At 35.8% G+C, this 22,998-nt stretch overlaps 1 protein-coding gene across 1 annotated transcript in view; it reads left to right on the top strand.

Moving 5' to 3' along the window:
* Positions 1-22,998, top strand: part of NAF1 (nuclear assembly factor 1 ribonucleoprotein) — a 50,454-nt gene that overhangs the window by 6,572 nt on the left and 20,884 nt on the right. Inside the window, exons 3-4 of the mRNA XM_036240552.1 lie at positions 12,609-12,702; positions 16,523-16,605. Of these exons, the coding sequence (XP_036096445.1) occupies positions 12,609-12,702; positions 16,523-16,605 (177 nt within the window). The remainder of the gene's footprint in view (positions 1-12,608; positions 12,703-16,522; positions 16,606-22,998) is intronic.

Genomic DNA, 22,998 nt, shown 5'->3' with positions numbered 1-22,998 from the left:
ATCTTTAACACTGTTTTTTCTTTTGCTCAGTAGATGTTTTTCTGTGGGGCTGCCAGTTTGGCCACTGATTCTCTTTTATGAAAGTCATGGGAAGGACTTTTACTGGTTTACCTGGGGCCTGGTACACAGCCCCGAACAAATTATTGAGGCTAGTGGAATGGGTATTCAGATTGCTTGGGCATGACTCATATAGTCACTCCCGTTAGTGTGGGAGAGTATGCAGGAGAGTGTGTGCTTGAGAGAAGGCACATGGGCGAGTGTGGGGGTGGAAGTGTGTAACAGCAGTTGACAGAAAGAGTGTGAATGTGTATATTTTGAGGAGAGTAGGGGTTGAGTGGGTGGTATCAACCCCATGCAGACCACAGGAATGGGCTCTCTGTCACAGGAAAGGTAGGCTTACATCCATTTCAGAATGGGATGCTGTCAGTCAATAATCTTCTATAGAGGAAAAAGGGAAACACTTGGAAGAAGTTATAACATATGACTTAGGTTGCAGTGTTGTGGGTATGAATAACAGAGACTCAAATTACTTCAAGAGAGAGGGTATTTGCTTTAAACTTGCGTAGGAAAGCCATTAAGAATTTGGGCTGCTGTGGACAGTGGCCATGCTGTTTCTTTCTATGCCTCTTGAGCATTCTCATAGTTCTCGGAATGTTGTTTAATTTAATTCTTTTACATGGATTTCTGTGTCCTTGAGTCTAAATATAGTATCTTCTACTTTCAGTTCCCCATGAACTGGCTAATTACATTTATATTTCTTTGTTCACTTTTGGGATAATACTATATTACTTACCTTACATCTGTTCTGTTTTGTTTTGTTTCCAGAAAATGACAATTTACTCTTCCTAGGAAGTATTCCCTCTTTTGTTATAACTCTAGCTGGTTGTTGGATGTGCTGTTTTGTTCAGGTCTCCTGGTATAGGAGACACCAGCTAGAGTTAGTGGTAACAAAATATATTTTCTGAAGAAAATTAATGAAATTTTTATGCATATTGTCTTTGCTTAAAGGTATACATAAATTAAAATGGGCCAAACAGCACTGGCTGGTTTGGCTTAGCTGTAGTGCATCGGCCCTCAGACCAAAGAGTTTCGGGGTTTGATTCCGGTCAAGGGCACATACTTTGGTTGCAGATCCGTCCGGCCCTGATCGGAGGTTGTGCAGGAGGCAACCAGTTGATGTGTCTCTTACGTCGATATTTCTCTCCCATTCTCCCCCCCCCCCCCCATTTGAAGATAAAATGGAAAAATGTATTCTTGGGTGAGGATTTAAAAAAATAATGAAATAATATGGGCCAAGCAGTTAAAACCATTTTAGAGTTTGTGTTGGACCTTTAGAGATCTCTAGAACAAAGACATGTCCAATTTTAACTCCCACCTTTTTATAAAGTGTCTCATTCTAGGCCGGTGTCTATTCTTCGGCATGCTGAGTTTAATTTTTACCTACATTTAGTCTGTTTCTCAGGCAGGAATATTACCTCCTTGGATCTAGCTTATTAAATCCTTTCTGTTGTTGGGAAATTAGATCCTCGTGATTTAACTACTAACTCTTGCATATCTTTAAGTGTAAGTATATGGAAGTACATAGGTGAAGGGACCTTGAGATTGTTCATTTAGAATTAAACTTTAGCCTGGCCGGTATGTCTCAGTGGTTGAGCTTCGACCCATGCACCAAGAGGTTGCCTGTTTGAATTCTGGTCAGGGCACAGGCCCGGGTTATGGGCCAAATCCCCACTGGGGAGCATTTATTCCTAAAATAAAGGGAAAAAAGTTTTTTAAAAGAATGAATTAAACCTTAGTTGCAACAGTTTCTCGAGGAGATTTGATTATAACTTGAATGAAAATCAGGGGTGAATGGAAGAGGAAAAAAAGAAGGATTAGCCCTGGCCAGTTTGGCTCAGCGTTAGAGCATTGGCCCATGGACCAATGAAACCCTGGTTCATTTCCTGCTGAGGGCATGTACCTTGGTTGCAATTTGTCCCTGGCCTTGGTTGGGGTTGCTTGGGAGGCAACCAATTGATGTATCTCTCTCTCATCAATGTTTCTCTTTCTCCCTCTCTCCCTCCCTCCTAATCTGTCTAAAGATGAATGGAAAAATGTCCTCGGGTGAGGATTGAAAAAAGGGATTAGTCACTTAGGGTGATAAACACACAATACAATATGCAGATGATGTGTTGTAGAATTATATACCTGAAACCTGTATAATTTTATTAATCAATGTAATACCAATAAATTAAATTGAAAAAAAGAGGGATTAGTCAGCTGTAGAGGCAATGGTAAGAAGAGTCTTAATTTACTCTTTTCATAATGCCATAATTATGTAATATATGACATTAAATATTATCAAGGGGAGTTATGCTATAATAATAAATTCATTTACTTATTTATTTAAACATAAACTCGTCTTTAATGCTGAGAAGGTTTATGTGTAACCTACACAGTAAATGTAAAACAACATACATATTATGACCTTTGAACTATATTAAACCACACAGGGTTTATTTCATATTTCAGTGAATTAGAAAATTAGATTCTTTTTGAAAAACGTTCTGAGCAGTTTATGGCCTGAACTCTTCATTCAGCAAAATCAGATATCATTAAACATTTAGAATCATAAAAACATTTATGGGATTGTGACATTTCAAAGCCTTAATCAGAAATGAATTTTATAAATTAGTGCCTATTATTTTTTTCTTCTGAAAACCTGAAAGGTTTTACATAACATTTTAAAATTTTGATTATAATGCTTGTGATTACAATACTGCAATAAGGATAATAATGTGCATTTGTATATAAAATATAGCATGACCAAAGAAAAAATTTAATACTTGTGGGCGATTCTTGGTAAATTTACCTTCATAATATGGAGACTGCTATATTATATTTTAAAACAAATGTGCTCTGTACTTAGGTTGAATACACTGTATTCCATTTCTGATTATGGCAGTGCACACACATATCCTAGAACATTCTAACATGAGGATATGGAACTATCTGGCCAGAAGACAGTGGCCGGAAGTTACAGTGGATTACTTCATACCTTTTTGATTTCCCACCATCTATGAAATTATATTGCACCTTGGCCTACACTTAATAATTGTTGACTGAATATGTTGTTTTCAAGGCCTAACTTTGTTTGTAAGTTTTGTCCTAAATGCAGGCCTCTTTCAATTTCAGCTTTTTATGACTCTAGATATATTTGGAATTATTACATTGTATCTTAGAAAACTGGTGGACTTTTTAACATTCTTCTCAAAATGCCTGATATTTAAGAAATGGTTTATATACTTGAAAGAAAATGCTTTTTATGAATATTTGGAACTCTTTCAAAATATTTTTTAAATATACTAATACATTGTTTTGTTACAAAATTAATTCAAGGAAGCTTGTATTAAGCATGAACAATTCCTTAAATTTTAAATAAAAATTGTTTAATTCAGTAGAGTATCTATAATGTACTGTGCATATATACATATATGACTGTTACACAGAAACATTTTATTCATTAGATTCCCCCATTCCCCAGTAGATTTTAATAAGTGAGTTCTTATTGCTTTAGAGCAGCGTTTCTCAACCTGTGGGTCATGACCCCTTTGTGGGTCAAACTATCCTTTCACAGGAGTTGCCTAAGACATAACAGTAGCAAAATTACAGTTATGAAGTAGTAACAAAAATAATTTTATGGTTGGGGGGTCACTACAACATGAGGAACTGTATTAAAGGGTCGCAGCATTAGGAAGGTTGAGAACCACTGCTTTAGAGGATAAAGCAAATGTCTGTTAAAGGGGAATTTAGCTAGAGAGTGAGCATACATACTTATACTGAAAGCAAAGTAACACCAGAGAGATAATGATTGCATATCAGGTAAATGGTCCAGGACAAAAGAAGTCATAGGATTGCGTGGAAGGGGAGATAATTTGCACTGCAGTGGTCAGGGAAGGCTCATGGCTTGAACTTTGAAAAATGGATAGGTGACAGGTAAAGAGAATATGAACTTTTCCAATGAAAGGACATTTATTCCCAGTGTTGGTTAACATAGGGCCTCAGGGAAGGTTTCTTTGTTTATTCATTCGTTATGCATATATCATGCATATAGCTAATGTCAATTGTAAAATGGATACTTTATTACATTTTAACATTTCTGAAAAGTTAAGACTAATAATTGTTGACATTTTTACAATGATTTGGTAGTGCTTTTATCTTCATGGTGTATAAAATCGGTCTTAAAGTTGATGAAATATGGCCTCTGTTAATATAAAAGACAATGCTAGAATTCATCATTAAAGGTTTTTTCTTATTGAGATGGATTATAATTGTATTTTACTTTTATGTTTACATGAGTCAACTTTTGAAAATATTCTTATGAGCTTTTTTTCTGTGACAATAATTTTAGAGAAAAACAGAATAAGAACATTGAATTTATTAAAAAAAAATAAAGACTACAAAAAAACACTGACTTATCTTTTAGGTGAAGATATATAATGGACTAATCTGAATCAAGTTTAGTGTTATATACAATAGGGTAATTAATGAGGGCAATTAATACTTACAGGTATCGCGAAAGAAATAGTTGAGTTCCATGGAACATTGTAAAGGTACTTTTCTGGAGAAGTTGATTAGTTAGACTAAATGTTATATGTGATCCTAGCTGACAGTGTACAGACCTAATCCATTTTTTTTCCAATATGTTTTACCAGCTATAGGGGAAAAAAAGTTTCTAATAATGGCTGTCAGTACTCCAGGGATTGGATCCTACTTTCCAACCATAACTGAAAAGTGAAGGCTCACCTAATAGCATCAGGTAATTGGCAGCCACATCCATGTCCTCTATTCTTAAATACTATGAGAAAAGTGGTCAGATAATTTCATTCCATTTTCCTCACTTTAAAAATCTTCCCAAACTAGCAACAAAAGGATTAGTTGCCATTTGGAATATTTGATCCCTTTCCCACTACCGCCTGCTGCTGTTTTTTATATTTGGGAATGAAAACCCAAATCAAGGTTCTTTAGATAATTTTGCCTTAGAAGGTTGTCAGATTACTGATTTTTCTTACCTCCTGTGCCCAATAATAAGCCTTTAAAGAGCTAGGGAAGTTAAGGCCATTGTAGAGTATGAACGTCATTTTTTCAGAAAGTCATTTTTGAGCCATTAGCTCCTTCAGTTTTTGTGCTGGAAGACATGGACACCTATTTTTTGATGGGTATATCTACAATTTAATTTTTTATAGGATGGAATTTTAATGTTATGTACTACTACTCATTTGAATATTTTGGATAACTGGACAATCTTGTAGGTCATAGAGATGTTTGAAAATCAGAATACAGTAGTATTTTAACAGACAATAATTGCTTTTTCATGGATATTTCAGAAGTGTATTTAGGAGTATTTTTACAGAATATAATTGTTAGACTTATGCACTGTCTTTTTTTATTGCATACTGTTAAACATTTTTAATTGCATTTTTAGCCATTTGTGTGAACTATTCAGAATTTTTGCTTAGTTTTCTTACTGTTTATAGATAAGAAAACGGATACCCAGAAAGTGACTTGCCTGAGGTAGTGTAAGTGGGGAGGAGCAGATTCAGAACTAGTAACAGGTAGGTTCCTGTATTTTTAGTACTTGGAGAGATGTGCTAAGCAATGCTGAGATTTGATTATTTGAACTTTTTTATTATTTGGTTTCCTAATAGTAATGTATATTTTGCATATTTTGTCATGTGAAGGGTGATTGTATCATCTAATGTGAGCTTTATTGTATTTGCTCAGGTAATATTGCCTTTGACTTGGGAACTGTAGAATATCTAGGAAAAATATGATTGAATTGCTTTAGTATGTTGAACTTCAGTAGTTCATTTGCCAAATGCTATTATATGTTTGGGGATTTGGGTTTCCATGTGGCCTTTTCTTTTGCTGATGATGTGAATGAAATATTTTTCTTCTTTTAGTTGCCTGCTCTTTGTTATTGCATATAGAAGTATTGAATAAGTAGGTTCAGAAAAACTATTTTTACTCTTGATTTTTGAGTCTGTAAACATTTTCGTTTTATTTAAATGATAGTATAGATATTTATCTCTAGTTGCAGATATTGTACATTGAAAACAGATATTTAGTTTCCTTTTAATTTTGGGAAATAACGCTTATGAAAAAATAGACATTTATCACAAGTCTTTGTTTCCCAAGTGGAATAATCAGCACGAAGACTTCATACTCATATGATGCATGATGGTATAATGTGGTCTCAAAATTACACCTGTATTAATGGCCGACAGTAGCTTGGTGCTGTCACACTTGGTTATGTTTTATAATGGAGGGCACTCGGATGTGTGACAGTGGAAAGCAGTGCTGTCCAATAGGTATTCCTGCAGCGATGGAAATGTTCTGTATCTACTCTGTCCTAGTATGTTCTTAAGCCTTTGAGCTTAAGCTGTTGTCTTCAGCTGTTGAGCACTTGAAATGTGGCTGGTGTGACTGAAGACTGTATTTTAAATTTTATTTAAATTTATTTATTTATTTATTTATTTATTTATTTATTTATTTATTTATTTATTTATTTTAATCCTCACCCAAGGACATTTTTCCATATTTTGTTCAGATAGAGTTGTAGGGGGAGAGAGAGAGAGAGAGAAACATCGACGTGAAAGGGACACATCGAGTGGTTGCCACCCACACGACCCAACCAGGGCCGGGGACAAACTGCAACCGAGGTACGTGCCCTTAGCGGGAACCGAACCTGGGTCTCTCTGGACCGCAGGCCAACGCTCTAACCGCTGAGCCAAACCGGCCAGGGCAAATTTTATTTAATTTTAATTAAATTTAAGTAAATATATTGTCTAGCATTGGATAAGCAGAATAAAATGAGTCTTTCCCCACCTACTTGTCCATCTTTCCATGAGGGCAATAAACTTCCTCACCTGAAGCAAATAGCCTTCTGTTATTTTCAGTATGTTTGATTTTTGCTTATTGTATGATGAAGAAGCTTTTTCTATCCCAGGTTTCCCTCATCACCTCTACCTTTAATTTTTTCAGTTCATCAGTATGTATTTTATTTCTGATTCTTTACATTATATTCTATGTGCACTGTCAAAATCATTGTGTCTTTGCCATATTTTTTCCTTTTTGGAGTGTATTTATGTATTTTTCCTTTTCTGTCACACATTCTGTCCTTTCCCCACTCACAGAAAATCAAAGTGATTGATTTTTTTTTTCTTAAGTAGATTATGAGACCTATGAGACTGAGGAGATTTGTTTATGATTTCATCTGGGGCAGCTGCTGTGTTATCAGGGAGTGAGGTGTTAATCTAATAATTATAACGTTTGCTACTGCAAACCTGAGGTATCTATTTATCCTGGGCAGTGAAACTTCCTTCAAAGCCTGCCTTCTACTTCAGTTTTGAGAAAGTTGGGTTGCAGTTCTTTTTATTCCTTGAGAATATCCTTTTGAATTCTAAAAATTGTATTTTCAGTATCTGATTTTTGCTCTGAAAAAGACTGACCTCGACTGAGATTTTTGTTTAGCGTGGACTGATGAGATAAGTCAATTCATTTAGGAAATATATACTAAGCACTTCTTATGTGCTAGTCATTGTCCTGGGTGCAAGGAGCAAGACTGGCCAGGTTCAAGTTTTTGTTGGATTTATTGTGTAATTAGGAAAATAGACTTGAAGAAGTAAACAGGATGTTAGACAGTAATGTGTTTACAAGAAAGAAAAGCAGCAAGATAATTGGATAGAGTGATTAGGCTTATTTGTAGTGTATTACTTTAGATTTAGCAATTAGGGAAAGAGAAGGTGACATTTGACATCTAAACATCAATGCAAGATCTTTTATTGCCCATTCTGACATGGCAATCCAAGGAACTTTCCCTTTGAACCTGCCTAAAATCTTTATGGAAAGCACATCACTTCAGTGAATTCTTCATGGAATTTGGGGTGTTTGTCTCCCTTTGTCCTTCTTTTCTAGCATGCTCATTTAAAAGGAACAGATGTATCTTTTCTCCCTTGGTCACTCCCAGAATGCCTGCCATTTTCAAAGCCAATATACTGCTTGATTTAACTGGACTTTCAAGGGCAATATCTGTAACAGGCTTTCAACCTGGAATTGCACAGGCTTTGTTTCACTTATTGATCCCACTTGTGACTTCCATGTTTTATATACAATATTTAGTTCTTTATATAGCTTTTGTGTTGTGCAGGTATTTTATGCATACCACTTTTATAGGTAGGTATGTTACTATTAAGAGACAACTTAATTTTTTTAGAAATGCTCAGGCAACTGTATATACTTTACTGTATTCAAAAGGTACTGGGATCACTGAACTGGAATTAGAGCATGGTGGTGATCACAGATAGCAGTGTCTGTGTCTGTTTTCCCCCCTAAGTTTGGTTCTACATGAGATTAGAGATCTTTCCCATTTGTAGCAACAGAATTTTTTTTTTTAACTGTTAACATTTTGTGTGTTTATTTCTGGAATGTTTCTATTTTTATAAATGTGTAATTATATATATTTTTGTTTATTTATTTTATAATTTATCTTTATTGTTGATGTCCCCTATCTTTCCCCCTTCACCACATTATTGTCTGTGTCCATGAGTTATGCATATATGCATATAAGTTCTTTGATTAATCTCTTCCCATTCGCCCGTGCACCTCTTTCCCTCTGAGATATCTGTCTGTTCCCTATTTCCATTTTTCTGGGTTTATTTTGTTCATCAGTTTATTTTATTCATTAGATTCTACATATAAGTGAAATCATATGATACTTGTCTTTCTCTGACTGGCTTATTTTGCTTAGCATAATACTCTCCAGGTGCCTCCATGTCGTCTCAAAGGGTAAAAGATCCTTCTTTTTTACAGCTGCACAGTACTATGCAACAGGATTGTTTTTGACCGTAGGTATCAGTCCCTGCTCTCTACAAATCCTCTGGCTTTATGTGTCTTCCTTGTGCTGCATGTCTCATAGACATCCTTAGGCAGAGACTTTATCAGCCTCTATAGACTGACCTGCTCAACTTAGAGTAAATATAATGATCTCTAAAGGTGATAGAAAAATATTTGATAAAATTCAACAGTCATTTCTGATTTTTTAAAAACTTGGTAAGATAGGAATCGATGAATACCTTCTTAATCTTATTAGAAAGAAATTCTAATCAAAATGCATTATTATGCTAAACATTTGAAAAGTTCCTAATAAAGAGTTGAACATCATAATTGCTTGACACTTGACATTGTGGAAATGCCAGCCAAAGTTGAAAAGTGAAAAATATAATGTCTGATACTGAAAAGAAGGAGCAGTACTTACAGTTTAAAAATATGGTAATATAGTGAAGACACAAGAAGATCACGAGACACAAATTTCGGCATGTTTTCTGGTGTTTAAATACTACTCTATAAAGAATCCATTTATAATAGCAGCAAAAAATATTGAGTAGCAAAGAAGGTAAAGAATGCTTTGAATAAGCCTAAGGACTATATAGGACCTGTAAAAAGACAATTGTAGTTAAATATAATGTTAAAAAATACTAATAACACATATAATAAACTGGTTTTAAAGTTTATTTAGTGAAATAAATATGTGCAAATAGCTTAAAAAATTCCAAGGGTAAAATATTGATGTGGAGTGGATAGGGAAACTAGCCCTTATTCCAGAATATTAAAACATAATATGAAAGGCACAGTTATTAAAATAGTTTAGTGCTAACACTGAAATAGATCAATAGACTTCAGCAAAAAACCCAATGTATAAATACATTTAATATATGTTAAAATTTGTTTTTCAAATCAGAAGGGAAAAAAAGATGACTTATTCTTCAACATGTGGGCATAGCCAGCTAGTAGTTTGGATAAATATAAGTCCAGTCTTTACCTTGTTTTTATATAAGAATAAAATCACAAATGGGCCAAATATGCAAATATTGAAAATAAAACTAGAAGAGCGATGAAAACCTCTGAATTTTAAAAATTAATTTGGTTAAGGGAAAATCTTTCTAAATGTGACTGACACAAGTTTCAAAAGCTAAAAAAAGATTGATATATTTGATTACATAAAAATTAAAATGCCGAAGTTCATTAAACAACAAATACTAAAAAATATGCTGGGAGGTATCGGAGTGGGTATTTGCTACATATTTGGTAAAGGGCAAACATTCTTAAAAACCTAGAGTCCCCTTATAAATTAATAAAAAGATGAAGGCAAATGTGTAAAATATACAAACAATCTATAAATACATAGAAATAGCCAGGAAATAGGCAAGGATGTTCAGTCTTCCTGATTAATTAAGAAATTTAAATTAAAGCAAGATACTGTTGCCCGGCCCGTGTGGTTCAGTGGTTGAATGTAGACCCATGCACCAAGAAGTTGCTGGTTCAATTCCTGGTCAGGGCACATGCCCAGGTTGTGGGCCAAATCCCCAGTGGGGAGCATACAGGAGGCTGCCAATCGATGTTCTCTCTCATCTGTGTTTCTGTCTTTCTCTTCCTCTCTCTCCAAAAAATCAATAAAGAAAAAATTAATTTAACGCAAGATGGTTTTGGATCTATCAGACTGACAAAGATTTGCTTACTGGTGATGACAAGGGTGTAGGAAAATCTCATATATATCATTTGTAGAAGTGTGAATTGATATAACCTTTTTGGAAGGAAATTTAGCAGTACCTGTCAAAATCAAAAATGCTCCTGTCTTTGCTAGCAGTTACACTTAGAAGAATTTATCCCAGGGGTTACTCAGAGATATATGTGAAAGAATATTTGTTGTTTCATTGTGGATAATGGTAAAACTTTGAAAAAGGCAGATAAATGTATTATCAGGTGACAGGTGTACTGAATTATGTATGGTATACCTATTCAGTGGAATACAATAAGAGTGTTTAAATAAAATTAGATAGTATTCATGTTTAATAACATTGATTTTGTGTCCGTTAAGCATGTGGTCTGCACTCCTATTCGGTTCAGAGGTTTTATAAAGATCTAACAGCACTTCCTCTTTCAGAGACTTCCCTACCCTTTCTTCTGCCAATACACTCCTGACTTTAACTTGTAGGCTTTATCACAGTCCAAAAGTAATGACAGTTTTTCCTCTAGATTTTACTGTAATTTTGGTGGGCAACCGGGCAGATTTCATCACTCTACTTCTGCACTAGAGGTATTACATTGGCCAAGTGTAAGAGATACCACTCCTTGAACCAGAATCAGTGTAAGACCCATATTGTAATTGACCTCTAAAATATTGTTAAAACCCACTGTCTGCAGTCTCTTGACATTATAGTTTTTCCAATCTTGTATTTAATAGGGTGTGGGGTTTCTTTAACTAAGAGCTTCTTAAACAAGGCTATTCCATATCGCATGTTCTTTACCAGTTCTAACATCTGAACTTTCTTCTCTATTCTGATACACACATGGGCCATTTTCAAGTCATGGTCTTGCCAAGAAAAGGCTCTCCATGTTTAATATGATAAAATGACAAGTGGTTATCCTCTCCCTAAAAGTACAGAAAAATTCTGATATAAAAAACACAGTCATTTCTTTCACAACCATACAGAGGTAAGTCTTTTGCATTGAGTTGGTTGAGACCCTTTGTGGGGCTCTTTATAAGTAGTCCTTGATCACAAAATAGCATCTCCTAGAAACAAGTTATACTTGAACACTTGTTAAATGATTCTGTTAAAAACTATTTTGAATCCCTGTAGAGGAAAAGTATTGCATATGATGCATTCATCTGCAGTAACACTGTATTATTTAGGTTTTTCCATCTTCTTCAACATTTCTCCAGAAGTTATCTTTTTCCTCCCAAACTTTTAAAATGCCATTAATTGTGATCTTTTGGGAAAAGTCAAAAGTAGAAAGAAAGCTCTGTTTATTTAATTTAAAAACTCAGGCCTGTTTTATTTTTAAAGAATTCTCTTCAACCTGATCTCGACTTCAGTGTCTAGTTTCTATAGCAACTGAGTTAGGTGCTGGGTCAGAAAAGAGAAATCTTTTGATGTTAAAAATTTGATTTTTAACCTAGAGAGGGATGATAACAGGCAACAAGCCTGACAGCTTTTCCCAGGCTGATGCCTACCTTCTGTTTCCAGGAATTCTGTATTTTTTCCTCAAGAGGCCAGACATCTCTTTTAACACAGCCCCAGAAAAGACTGCTGCATCCCTGTTCAACAACTTAATCACAATCAATTTAATTGATTAATCAAATCAAGGCAGCTAAGAGAGAGAACTCTTTTGTGGAGAAACTGTAGTGGAATTTCTTTTTTTTTTTTCAAATGGAATGTCTGGGAGTTACGTGAATTGTCTCTTTTCTTAACCTTGGATTCCTTAACAGTAACTTTTTTTTTTTTTTTTTCGTTTTTTTGGTCTCTTGTTCAAGTGTGATTGGAATAATCTCAAATGGTACTTTATTGTATATTCTCAGTCTATTGGGATTAGGGTGTAGACACTAGACCTACTGCATCACTTAGGTGAGGAGATGTTGGAGGTGGGATGTTTTTAGTGTCACCCACTAGAAAAGATAACATCAAGGAGGTGGTGTAGGTACTTAATGTTATAGCTTCATAAATGGAAATTAACTCCTTTTTTTTAAGTTGTTGAAGCTGGAAGAAGATTAATGCCTTTTTATATTGTAGGAACTACCTTCAGTTGAAGAAGTCACTATTATTCTGCCTGAAGATATTGAATTAAAACCTCTTGGGATGGTTTCAAGTATTATTGAACAATTAGGTATGTAAGTAATTTTATTAATAAAAGTTACTGTATATATATATATCGAGGCAATGTATTAATAATCGAATCAGTGATTTTATGACTAGTGAATTTTGAACAGGTAAATTCAGTTTTACTTATAAAGTAATTCATAAATACATTTTCTTTATAAATATTTGAAGTCTGCTTTTACCGACATGTTTCTCCAGAATTGTCTTTGATGTGCAATATTTGTTTTTTATTGCTATTAGATTACTACAAATTTAGTGGCTTAAAACAATACAAACATAATATTTTATAGTTCTTTGGGCTAGAAGTCTGATATGAGTCTAAGTTAAAATCAAGGGGTCTATCAGGATTAACTTTTTTGTGGAGGTCCTAAGGGAAAATCCATTTTCTTTCCCCATTTAGCTTCTAGCGGCTGCCCTCACTCCTTGGCTTGAGACCCCCTTCCTTCATCCTCAAAGCCAATACGTAATGTAACCTCTCTGAACACAGCCTGGAAAGGTTTTCTGCTTCTTAGATTGTGCCTTCATGCGTCATCTAGGATAATCACTCCATCTCAAGGTTCTTAACCTTAATCACATCTGTAAGAAAAAAAAATTTTTTTAATGTAAGGTCACATATTCACAGGTTTAGGGATTAGGGTGTGGATATCATTTTTGTAGGGAGGACATTATTCTGCTTACCACTTTTGATTTTATTTTATAAACATGTAACTTAGCCTTGGCCGGTTTGGCTCAGTGGTTGGAGCATTAGCCTGTGGACCAGAGAGTACCGGGTTAGGATCCTGCTAGGAGCATGTACCAAAAACAAAAACAAAAAACTCCCAGGACTTTAAATAATGATCCAAATAAAATAAATATTAAACATGTAATTTAGAAAGGTCTGTGATGTAATACTGATATTAATGGCTATGAACATTAATGAACTATGAAGCTGTTGGATATAACTTGAAAAGGTAGGTATTGAAAGGCTTTGAAATTAATGTGGCTGCCATTAACTCTCATGGGGAGATACATCTGAGAATAGTTATAGGCTTTTTGAGCTGGGAAAAAGACGTAGATTGTCCACCAGCCCCTTCAGTTTACAGGACTTAAGAGACACAGAAAAATTTGTCACTTGCTTTTATGATCCATTGCATAATGAGCCATTAGTAGAAATCAGACTTCATCTTCTGACCTTTTCTAACTGTGTACATATCAACATTTTAAAAAATTTATATAAATTTGTGCTTTTGTAATTTATTAATCAAAATTTTTATTAAAATGGAACATTTTTATAATTATAGTTATAACTATACATGATTCTCAAGTTATTACATTAGTTTTTGAGTCATCATGTGGTATTTAATAATATGCATATCAAACTTGATTTTATAGTGTGAGTTGAGCATTAATTACATGGTGTATATAGGAAAAATGTAGATCATGTTTATCCTCAATGAATAAAGTGTAAATATATGATACACATGAAATAATGCTATTTAAAGATACTGTTTTTACTAATATATCCTAATTGACTAACAAAATTCTCATGTTAGTGGGAATATAGATTGAATGAATCAAAATCAGCACATGCTACTCTATTTTGAAGGCCTAAAATATCTAACATTAAGACCAAATTATAAACAAGAAAATAAATATTAATATACTAGGCAAAAAATATCTGTGAATTCAAATAAGAGCCCAGAGATGGGGAAAAAAAAGAGGATTTGGTTTTGTACTCTGTAGTTCCTATAGAGTTATAAAAGGCTACTTAGATTTTATCCATCTGAGTAGAAATGGAGAGATTTCATGAAATTAAGGATGTATGTATTAGCACATATTTTCAGAGTATTGATAGCCTTTGAAAAATTTTATCAATGTAAGGTACACACTCTAAATTTATTTGTATCTAACTACCTGAAATTGTCTTCCACCTAAAATTATGATAATAATGGAATGGGCCACTAGTTGTGTTATAAGGAGAGCGTTGGAACTAGGGATATAGGTTCTAGTGATAGATAACTGGTTGTGGAATTGGTCACATGATACTTTTATTCTTTTGAGTCTGTTATCTTGTCTTTAAGATGAGAGTATTGGATTAAGTGATTTTTAAAATTTTCGTGTAATTTGACCCTTGGGAAGAGGTAATTAATTCTGTTAGTGCTCACTATCCTCATCTTTATTCAGAAAAGATCTAACTGAAAGAGTGTTGACTCATGATCTGTTACTATGTGTGTATATACATATTTTCAGAATTTAGAAGCACTAGCTACTGCCCACCATGCCCTCACCCCATTGCCATCTAGCCCTGGTCTGGGGGCCCCCTAGTCCTTCGTCCCTCCCAGATCATCTCACCCCCACCCTCATACTTGGAGTGAATGTGAACTCGCAGATGGCAAAGGCCCTAGTCCCACCCCTCCAGCCCACCTAGCAATTGCCCCCTTCTTGCCCTGGGGGCCTAGGGTGTAGATATTTTACATAGCTTTCTAAATCCCTTTCTTTCTGTGTACTTTTTTATTTAAGAAGGTGGAATCCCAGGTGGGAATGCTCCACAATAACGTCTGTCAGTGTTTAGAAAAAAAAAATTACTTGGGATATAGTTGAAATTTTTTAATGAATTTGAATAATCTGAACTAACATATTTTTCCTAAGTGAAGATGACATTTGTCTTTGTAATGTGACAAAGTATTCTTTTTTTTTTTTTTTTTTTAATCCTCACCCGAGGACATTTTTCGATATTTTGTTCAGATAGAGCGGGAGGGAGAGAGAGAGAGAAACATCGACGTGAAAGGGACACATCGAGTGGCTGCCACCCACACGACCCAACCAGGGCCGGGGACAAACTGCAACCAAGGCACGTGCCCTTAGCGGGAACCGAACCCGGGTCTCTCCGGACCGCAGGCCGACGCTCTAACCACTGAGCCAAACTGGCCAGGGCGACAAAGTAATCTTGCTTGTTGCTCTAATTTTCTAAGAACCTATCTTTTTCCCCCTGTCTGTGCTGTATGGATTGGTTGTTTAACATTTGTGGCACTTACAAGAATTGGAGTATGCTAGACTAGTGGAATAATGCTTTTGCTTTTTGAGAAGAGAAGTGATAAAAATTACTGTGTGCTCTATCATTCTTCATCTATTCATTGGAAGATGCTTTTGTGAACTTAACTTTTTCGTATAGCAGTAAGTAATCAGTCCTTCACAGAAAAGAACTTCTGGAGTGAGAAGGAAGACTAATTTCTTCTAAAACAGGAGTTTTGTGACTAAATGACACTTTCTGTGGGTAAACATTGCTTAAGAAAATGTACACAGCTTGAATTTGTTGACTTTTAAAGGGTGAGTCAAATTTTCTGTGAACTTTTACACTTTAATTTTCTTTCTTAGAATTGTAGCTTTTTGTTGTTGTTAATCCTCACCCAAGGATATTTTTTCCATTGATTTTTTTAGAGAGAGTGGAAGGGAGGGAGGGAGAGAGAAACATTCATGTGAGAGAGACATATTGATTGGTCGCCTCCTCCATGTGACCCCACCAGGGCAACCTGCAACCCAGGTACATGCCCTTGACTGAAAATCAAACCTGAGACCCTTCGTTGTGCGGGCGGATGCTCTTACCACTGAGCGACATCTGCTGGGGCAGAATTGTAGCTTTTTGTATTATAAAAATATGTGAAATCTATTTTCCTGTGCTATATGGTAATAAATAGACTATTTATCCAAGAGGAATAGTAACTGAGGCACATTATTGCACCTTAAATTTCATATTAAATTATGTTGGTATTAAAGCCTAAATTCTAATTTAAATTCTGTATTATCTTCTGATTAAATCCTGAAATAATCTGTTTTGTTTCATTTTTCAGTAATAATTGAATCTATGACTAAACTACCTCCAGTTAATGAAGAGACTGTAATTTTTAAAAGCAATCGGCAGGCAGCAGGAAAGGTTTGTAAAAAAAAATTCAAATTCTACAAATTATTTTGTTTCTTTGTTGATTAGTGTTTTTGACTTTGTCCTAAAAAGTTTATTAATTTTAGTAGATTAGCAATCTAGAGCTCTCAGATTGTACATTCTTAGTACATCTTGATTTTCTTTAATACTTTGTATATTGGTTTTATACTGCTTATTACTCTTTCATGCCTGAGTCATTACATATACATGCATAGAATTTTTCTTAATACTTTGTCAAGTATTTTGCTAGGCAATGGCTCTACATATTGAATAAGACATAGTTCCCTACTCTCTAGGTACTCAGAGTTAAGTACTGGAGACTTTTTCTACCATGTCTTAATTCTGAAACTTTTTTGGATTATGAGTCCTGTTGGTTGAGTAGTGGCTCTCAGAACTCTTTAGACTTTGATTTCCTTAAGTGGAAAAAGATTTCAGTGATAGCAGTAACGTTTCACTGTGAGCACATTCTAGGGAATTACAAATACATGTAATTAAGTACTCACCATAAAGTGGGTTTTTTTCTTATCATCTTAATAATGGAACAACCCTGGGATTCCAGAATGGCAGCAGAGTGAATGGAAGCTACACAGACCATCTCCCAGGACCAAACTGGAATTACAACGAAAATAAAGAAATTGTCAGGAAAAAGCAACAGAAAAGCAGCTTGCGAGGACCATAAAACCAGGGACACTGACTCAATCCTGGTAAGATTGCAGAGGCACAAGAGGGGGCCTGGGAGCCCACGGACCGCAGCGGCCTTAGCTGTGAGCAGCGCCCTTGGGGTTATACTCCCAAGCAGCTCCACAGTGCAGAGCAGGGACAGACGGTAAAAAGGCCACAGCCACTCACCTTGGACTCCAACACAGGGAGGGCAGATTGGACTGGAACTCTGTCGGAACACTCGGGATTTGTAAGGCGCTCAGAGCTTTTGCTGAGTTGTGGCCATGCAGGACAGTGGTCATCTTACTCCTTCCCAGGGCTCTGGGGAGAAGTGGTAGCCCCTCCCTTGGAGATTCAACCTCACCCGGTGGCCATTGAGATGCAAATTGAGGATCATTAACAACCAGCACCTGCCCCACCCTCCGTAAATTCTCTTACACTGAACACCTGAGGGAGTTTTTCATTCAATTCAGAAGCCAAGGCTCTTCAAGTAAGGGCCAGTGATAGCCTCCAGGCAAAAATCTACAGAATAACTGAACCACTCCTGGGCTTGCAACTCTGCCCAGGAAGGTAAGACATTGACAGTGGTGTTTAATGTGGGTCCTCCCACGCTCATCCAAACCCAGTAGAGGATGCCACAAACAGCAGAACACCAACACCCACAGGGAAAATTTGGCAGGCTCCAAAGCCCACTGTGATAGCCAAAATGGTGAAACAAAGAAACATATGCCAAATGAAAGGAAAAGAGATGTCTACTGAAGATGAGGTAAATAAGGTGCAGTTCAGCAAGGTAGTAGAACTAGAATTCAGAGCCTTGATCATGTGGAAGCTCAACAGCATGTGTAACGACATGAGCACCATGAGTAAAGACAAAGAAATATTGAAAATCATCCAGTTGGAAATTAAAAACCACCAACAAGAAGTGAAGAATGACATAATCACAAATAAAGAACACATTGGAAGGTCTGAACAGCAGAGTAGAGGAAGCAGAGGACTGGATCAATGAATTAGAAGACAGGTAGAAAAATATCAACCAATCAGAAAACCAAAAGAAAAAAACAATTAAAAAACAGGAAGATACCTTAAGAGAACATGGGACAACTGGAAAGGTAATAACATTCTCATCGTAGGAGTCCCCGAAGATGAAGAAAATGAGCACAAGGGTTAGAGAATATATTTGAAGAAATAGTGACAGAAAACTTTCCTAATTTGGCGAAGGAGGAAGACATTCAAGTTCAAGAAGCACAGAGCCCCAAGTAAGAAGAACCCAAACAGGCACACACCAAGACACATAGTAATAAAAATGCAAAAATTAAAGACAAAGAATCCTAAAAGCAGCAAGAGATAAGCAATAAGTTACCTACAAAGGAACCCCCATAAAGCTGTCAGCTGACTTCTCAACAGAAACACTACAGGCCAGAAGGGAATGCCATGAGGTAATCAAGGTCATGAAAAACAAGGATCTGAATCCAAGACTACTCTACCCAGCAAGGCTATCATTCAAAATAGAAGGTCAAATAAAGAGCTTCTAAGACAAAAAAAAAAAGGCTAAGGGAATACATTAGCACCAAACCAGCACTGCAAGAAATGTTAAAAGGACTGCTGTAATTAGTAGGAGAAATAGGAAGAAAATATAACCACACTAAGCAAAAATGGCAATAAATAAGTACATATCAATAATCACCTTAAATGTAAATGGATTGAATACTCCCATAAAAAGACACAGAGTAGCTAATTGGATAAGAAAGCATGACTCACATATATGTGGTTTACAAGAGACTCACCTCACAACAAAAGACTCACATAGGTTGAAAGTGAAGGGATGGGAAAAAATTTTCCAAGCAAACGGAAAGCAAAACAAAAGCTGGGGTAGCAATACTCATATCTGATAAAATAGATTTCGGAATGAAGGCCATAACTAGAGACAAAGAAGGCCACTACATACTATTGAAAGGATCTATCCAACAGGAAGATATAACCTTGATAAACTTATATGCACCCAATATAGGAGCACCAAAATATATTAAAAATCTTCTGGAAGACTTCCAAGGAGAAATTAATAGCAATACAATCATAGCAGGGGACTTCAACACCCCGCTGACATCACTGGATAGATCCTCTAGACAAAAAATTAGCAAGGAAACAGAGAATCTACATGAAGCACTAGACCAAATGGATTTAATAGATATCTGCAGAGAATTACACCCCAAAACTACAGAATTCACATTCTTTTCAAGTGCACATGGGGCATTTTCAAAGATAAACCACATGTTAGGATACAAAGTCTCTATAAGTTCAAGAAGATTGAAATCATATCAAGCATCATCTCAGATCACAGTGGCATGAAACTAGAAATCAGTTGCAACAAAAACATGAAAGACACTTGAACACATGGAGGCTAAATAGCATGTTATTGAACGATATATGGGTTATCGAGGAGATCAAGGAAGAAATTAAAAACTTCCTGGAAACCAATGAAAATGAACACACAACAACACAAAATCTATGGGATGCAACGAAAGCAGTTCTGAGAGGGAAGTTCATAGCACCACAGGCCTACCTCAAGAAACAAGAAAAATCTCTAATAGACTATCTAACCTCACAACTTAAAGAACTAGAAAGAAGCAAACAAAAAGAAAACCCCAGAGCAAGTAGAAGGAAAGAAATAGTAAAGATCATAGCAGAAATAAATAACATAGAGACCAAAAAAAGAATTCAAAGGATCAATGAAACAAAGAGCTGATTTTTTAAAAAAAATAAAGATTGATGGACCCTTAGCTAGACTTACCAAGAAACAGAGAGAACTCAAATACACAAAATCAGAAATGAAAGAGGAGAAGTAACAACTGACACCACAGAAATACAAAAGATCGTTAACAATTACTATGAACAAATTTATGGCAACAAATTTGACAATCTAAGGGAAATGGACAATCTAAGGGAAATGGACAAATCTCTAAAAACACATAGTCTCCCAAAACTGGACCGGGAACAGATAGAAAGCTTGAACATACCAATAACAACTAATGAAACTGAAGATGTAGTCAAGACTCTCCCAGCAAACAAAAGCCCAGGCAGGATGGCTTCATGGGGGAGTTTTACCAAACATTCAAAAAAGACCTAACACGCATTCTCAAACTATTTCAAAAAATTCAAGAAGAAGGAAGACTTCCAAAATCGTTTTATGAGGCCAGCATAATTCTAATGCCAAAACCAGAAAAAGACATTACAAAGAAAGAAAACCACAGGCCAATATCCCTGATGAACATAGATGCCAAAATCCTGAACAAAATACTAGCAAATCGAATCCAGTAATACATAAAAAAAATTATTTACCATGACCAAGTGGGATTCATCCCAGGGATGCAAGCCTGGTACAATTTTTGCAAATCAATAAATGTGATACACCACATAAATAAGATGAAGAATTAAAACCACACAATCATATCAATAGATGGCGAAAAAGCCTTCGACAAAATCCAGCATCCATTTCTGATAAAAACGCTCAGCAATGTGGGAATAGAGGCATCATATCTGGACATAATAAAGGCCATATATAAAAGACCTACAGCCAAAATCATACTCAATGGGTAAAAATTAAAAACATTTCCCTTAAGAACAGGAACAAGACAAGGATGCCCACTTTTTCCACTCTTATTTAACATGGTACTGGATGTCTTAGCCACAGCAATCAGACATGAAGAAAAAATAAAAGGGATCCAAATTGGAAAGGAGGAAGTGAAACTGTGATTATTCACAGATGACATAATGTTATACATAGAAAACCCCAAAGACTCCATGAAAATTTACTAGACTTAATAAAGGAATTTGGCAAAGTACAAAATTAACATCAAGAAATCAATGGCATTCTTATACACCCATGATGAACTCACAGAAAGAGAAACTAAGAAAACAATCCCATTTACCATTGAGCCAAAAAAAATCAAGATACCTATGAATAAACTTAACCAAAGAAGGAAAGGATCTATTAGCAGAAAACTACAGGACATTGAAAAAAGAAATAGAGGAAGATATAAGAAAGTGGAATCACATACCTTGTTCCTGGAGTGCAAGAATTAACGTCATTAAAATGTCCATATTACCCAAAGTAATCTATAGATTTAATGCAATCCCCATCAAAATACCCAAAACATACTTCACAGAACTAGAACAAATCCTTCAAAAGTTCATATGGAAACAAAAAAGACCTCTAATAGCCATAGCAATCTTGAAAAAGGACAACAAAGTAGGAGGGATCACATTACCAGATTTCAGGCTATATTAGAAAGCCACTGTAACCAAAACAGCCTGGTACTGGCACAAGAACAGGCATATAGACCAGTGGAATAGAACAGAGAACCCAGAAATGGACCCAAGGCACTATGCTCAATTAATATTTGACAGAGATGGCTAGAGCATACAGTGGAGTAAAGACAGCCTCTTTAATAAAGGGTGTTGGGAAAATTGGACAGCTACTTGCAGAAAAATGAAACTAGACCGTCAACTTACACCATACACAAGAATATACTTAAAATGGATAAAAGACTTAAATGTGACTCATGAATTCATAAAATTCCTAGAAGAAAATGTAGGCAACAAAATTTCAGACATCATACGCAGCAGAATTTTCACTGATACATCACCTAAGGCAATAGAAACAAAGGAGAAGATGAACACATTGGACTGCATCAAACTCAAAAGCTTCTGCACAGCAAAAGATATAATCATCAAAATGGAAAGGCAACCCACTGTACGGGAGAGCATAATTGCCAATGATATAGCAGGTAAGGGGTTAATTTCCATTATGTATAGAGTGCTCATACAACTCAACCAAAGGAAGACAAAGAACCCAATTAAAAAATGGACAGAGGAACTAAATAGACTCCTCTCCAAACAGGACATACAAATGGCCAAGAGACAAATGAAGAAATGCTCAACATCACTAATCATCAGAGAGATGCAAATTAAAACAACAATGAGGTATCCCCTCACACCTGTCAGAATGGCCGCCATCAACAAATCATCAAACAACAAGTGTTGGCGAGGGTGTGGAGAAAAGGGGACTCTAATACAGTGCTGGTGGGAATGCAGACTGGTGCAGCCGCTATGGAAAACAATATGGTGTTACCTCAAAAATTAAAAATTGAACTTCCATTTGACCCAGTGATGCCACTTCTAGGAATATACCCTAAGAAGCCTGAAACACCAATTAGAAAGAATATATGTACCCCCATGTTCATAGCAGCACTATTTACAATAGCTAAGATCTGGAAACAGCCCAAGTGTCCATCAGTAGACGAATGGATAACAAAGCTATGGTACATATACACAATGGAGTACTATTCAGCTGTAAGAAAGGAAGATCTCTTATCCTTTGAGACGACATGGAGGTACTTGGAAAGTATCATCCTAAGCAAAACGAGCCACACTGAGAAAGACAAGTATCATATGATCTCACTTATTTGTGAATATAATGAACATAACAGTCTGAGGAATGGGGTAGTCCCAGAGACGTGGAAGTGGGGTACAGACTGATAATCCTCGGAAGAGGGGGTGGTGGGGGAGAGATAAAGCACAAAACTTATATACATGTGTGCATGAACAGTGAACATGGACAACAAAGCTGGGGACAGGGCGAGGAGGGAGGGGGAGGTGGGAATCAGTGAGGGGAAAAGGAGAAGCATCTGTAACAAAAATAAATAAATTAATTTAAAATATAGTAATAGT

This window comes from Molossus molossus, unplaced genomic scaffold (genome assembly GCF_014108415.1).
Source record: "Molossus molossus isolate mMolMol1 unplaced genomic scaffold, mMolMol1.p scaffold_m16_p_4, whole genome shotgun sequence".
NCBI lineage: Eukaryota > Metazoa > Chordata > Mammalia > Chiroptera > Molossidae > Molossus > Molossus molossus.
Note: the sequence above shows the minus strand (reverse complement) of the source record. Positions and strands in the feature narration are given on the sequence as shown.